At 37.9% G+C, this 3,449-nt stretch overlaps 1 protein-coding gene across 2 annotated transcripts in view; it reads right to left on the bottom strand.

The window, feature by feature from the left end:
- Positions 1–2,815, bottom strand: part of LOC107727160 (ubiquitin carboxyl-terminal hydrolase 30) — a 6,943-nt gene extending 4,128 nt beyond the window's left edge. For both annotated transcript variants that reach the window (XM_016536946.1, XM_016536947.1), the window contains exons 1-4: positions 2,664–2,815; positions 1,922–2,031; positions 658–840; positions 465–568 (exon numbers count right to left, since the gene is read on the bottom strand). In XM_016536946.1, the coding sequence (XP_016392432.1) occupies positions 465–568; positions 658–840; positions 1,922–2,031; positions 2,664–2,734 (468 nt within the window). In that variant the 5' untranslated portion in view covers positions 2,735–2,815. The remainder of the gene's footprint in view (positions 1–464; positions 569–657; positions 841–1,921; positions 2,032–2,663) is intronic.
- Between the last annotated feature and the right edge of the window lie 634 nt (positions 2,816–3,449).

The following is a 3,449-nucleotide window of genomic DNA, read 5'->3' as shown; positions in this document are numbered from 1 at the left end:
GAGTAGCGCTTGTTGTTTGTCATTTCTCCGATCACAAATGCAGACATGGTTTTATGTTTACGCGGCGCTATGCAACACGTAAAAAGACTGGATGCAACAAATGCCTCGTTTATAATGGGTTTTATTGGTTTTGTCTCGTCGCTCCGGGAGACGACATCACAATATGGTAAGAGGCGTAACATTTCCGTCACACGCTTGAGGTATTCGGCCAATCACAATGCACTGGATAGCTGGCCAATCAGAGCACACCTCGCTTTTCAGAACGATGAGCTTTGTAAAAAAAGAGTAGAAACAATAATGTACAGTATGTGGAAAATAATGTGTTTTTTTAACCTTAAACAGCATAAACACATTTCATTACAACAAATACACAAAATAATGTTCTTTTTAGCAACGTCATATGACCGCTTTAAAAATAAAATTCTGAAAAAACTGCAACTGCATTGTCTTTGAGAACATCCTACCTGTTCCTCGAAGGAGCTAATGTGCCATCTGTAAAGCCTGAGAGCTTCTAAAAGGCCTCCCGCATCTAAAACATCACCTTCTCCAGGATCATGACCTGACAGGGCTGTATAAAGCAGGGAAGATGGAGAGGTCACCCTGTTAGTGTGCATTAACATTTTGCGCATTTGTGCTATCTGTTGAATGGGAAACAACCTTTAAGTAACTGCATCAGAGATCTGGACAGATGAGTCTCTCTCGCAGTTCTCTCTGGATGGACGCTGCTTTCGCTTGTAAAGTCTTCAAGCCATCTGATGAAGGAAGGACACGCTGCCAGGCCCTGGAGAAGTGAGTTCATAAAGCATGTGTTCCCCAGATTAAGCAGACCAGGAACCAATCCTGTGAGAGAAATTACACATTTAATAATAAAAATAATAATACATCATATTATTGCTATTATTCAGTAGACCAAGAACAATATCTGTGAGAGAAATAATACATTTAAGCAATGAATAGTCAAAACACACCTGCAATCTATAGCTTCCACTATATTTCGGATATAACACAGCCTTGAGCCTTATTGCTTTCATAAAAAGCCATATATATTCATTTGTGAAAAGCAAATTCATGACAAGCCATCTGTGTAAGAAGATACAGGAATGACTCTTTACAAAGACTGTGAAGAGACGTTTCAACAGTTATTAACATCGCAAAACTAGCAAAGCTTTTTATATTTTAATTCAAATGCATGTACATTTATAATACTATATTTTGTGTTTTATTACTTGGGCAATAAATGAAACTGGTCAAAACTGCTGTGTGAATGTTTCTAATACAACGACTTTCTCTCATCTGACCAAATGCTATCAAGCTCTCCACGTTTTTTCCTCTTTGAAAAGTCAAGGAAAAGTTGTTGTTTTTTTCTATTCTGGCAAATAGGAACGCAAAAGAAAAAATATTTGCTGTAACATCAGAGAAGAGATGTAATTTCGAGGAGCAGAGGAAGTTAATGTTTAAAATTATTTATTAATAAAGCTGCAGTCCGTAAATGTTTGTGTGTTCAAAATTTACAAAATTTATATAATAAGCGAGTACACCATGAATCCATTTTCCAAACCGTGTTTTTGGCTTGTCCTGAATCACTACGGTACACCTATGATAAGTGTTTATATTCGGACTATTTTAGGCTGGTTCGGGTAGTACCGCTGCGGAGTAGCCCAGTACCTGCGTGATTCGCCATAGACATAAACAGAGAGAAGTAGCTCCGGCTACAATGTTCTTCCGCAAGACGCACGCAGTTCTGTTTATTAACCGCTAGAGCGCCAAAAGTTACGGACTGCAGATGAATTAAAAAAATTCTGACGTGCATGGATAAATAAATTATAATAAACACTGCTTCTATATTCCATAAAATTTTAATTTCATGGTGACTTTAAACTTTTAAAAAGATTTTAAATCTCAAATAAATCCGACAACTCACCTTTTCTCTTTTTCTTCCTGTCTGAAATTGGCCCCCATAATACATAGACTCCAGCAGCCATGGCAGCAGCTATTCCACCAATCACACCCCAGTTTTTCATCATCTTGTTCCTGAGACAGAAAGAAAAAAATAAGTGTTTTGGTTGTGTCCAGCACAGACAGCTGGATAGAAATGAAGTTACGATGTTAAAGAGCACATTTACAGGTCATCACATGTAGACTGATCACAAACATGTCAGAGGGCCACCTGTGGCAGACAGCAGACTACCTCTGATCTTGACAGCTGTGTTTGCATTAATCCTGGCTCTCCAGCAAAAACCCATAAGCCATCATTACACAACACACTTTTTTCGTGGAAAAAAGTAGAACACACAAAACCAAATCTCATGCTCTGATTCATGCTGAACACTGAATTGAAGCTTTCTGAATCATTAAATACCTAGATGTTAACTTTACATCTATTTCCAAGACAGATGGAGTACATTTAATAAGCTACTGCTGGCTATCAAGCTATAAAGAGAACCGTCCGAATACATTTATTACAGCACTTGGATCTATAACAGATAAAAGTAAAAGAGACAGACACGCTTGTTCATTCATCTGTGATGCTCAATGAAATACAAACACAATAATAAAAGCGCATGTCTGCTGGCCTCCAGTGCAACAGCTGCCTCCATCTTTACTGCGTCTATAAGAGCTACACCGATACAACATACAGCCGTCATTTTTATACAAACTCCGACCTTGCAGCGGTTCCAGTGCGTAAAAAATCTCTGACGAGCTTGTCTGTAGCTCCCTGTTTGCACCAAGGCATATTTCACTGCGCCCAAAAGTGCGGAACTAAACATTGCGCATTGTTGCGCGACGGACCTTCTGCGAAGCAGGACGCGCCTCGATGTCGTAAGCGGAAGTGATGGAAGGCTGAGAAAACTGTAGCCTATTTAGAAGGTTTTTTTGTTTACAGAAGTACATAAATGTATTAAAGACGATGTTTAGTGTTAAACGCCTACCTTAACTGTTTAGGAAAACTAACTTCGTGGGTTCACAGATTATCTGAATGATAATAGACACCCCATAGGCTATTATGGTCTTAATAAGTGAAACCAGGTCATAGACTGACAGAATTTGGATTAAAAAGCCACGAAGGCTTGAAATATTTGTGAGCTTTTAAAGGATTTATGTGTATTTCGATTTGTTTTGTGTTCCTAATGAACATATGAGTAGACTTAAAAGCTGACCAAGATTTATAGGCATTTCACTCATCACACATGAAGTACCTTTCTTTCTTTCTTTATTTATTTTCTTCTTCTTTCTCCACGAGGATACTTTTTCGCCTGGCTTTCTAACTTATCCGACCTTTATTTGCAAATCTGCACATTTCGATTGAAAAAAAAGAAAAGAAATGAAAGCTAGTAGTTTGTATTCTTTCTCTTTTTATATTTCCCATCAAAATACCCATCTTTTATGTATGTATGTATATATATATATATATATATGTGTGTGTGTGTGTGTGTGTGTGTGTGTGTGTG

This window comes from Sinocyclocheilus rhinocerous, unplaced genomic scaffold, assembly GCF_001515625.1.
Source record: "Sinocyclocheilus rhinocerous isolate Xijiao unplaced genomic scaffold, SAMN03320098_v1.1 scaffold457, whole genome shotgun sequence".
NCBI classification, from domain to species: domain Eukaryota; kingdom Metazoa; phylum Chordata; class Actinopteri; order Cypriniformes; family Cyprinidae; genus Sinocyclocheilus; species Sinocyclocheilus rhinocerous.
The sequence above is the reverse complement of the archived record's forward strand: the minus strand, read 5'-3'. Positions and strand labels throughout refer to the sequence as shown.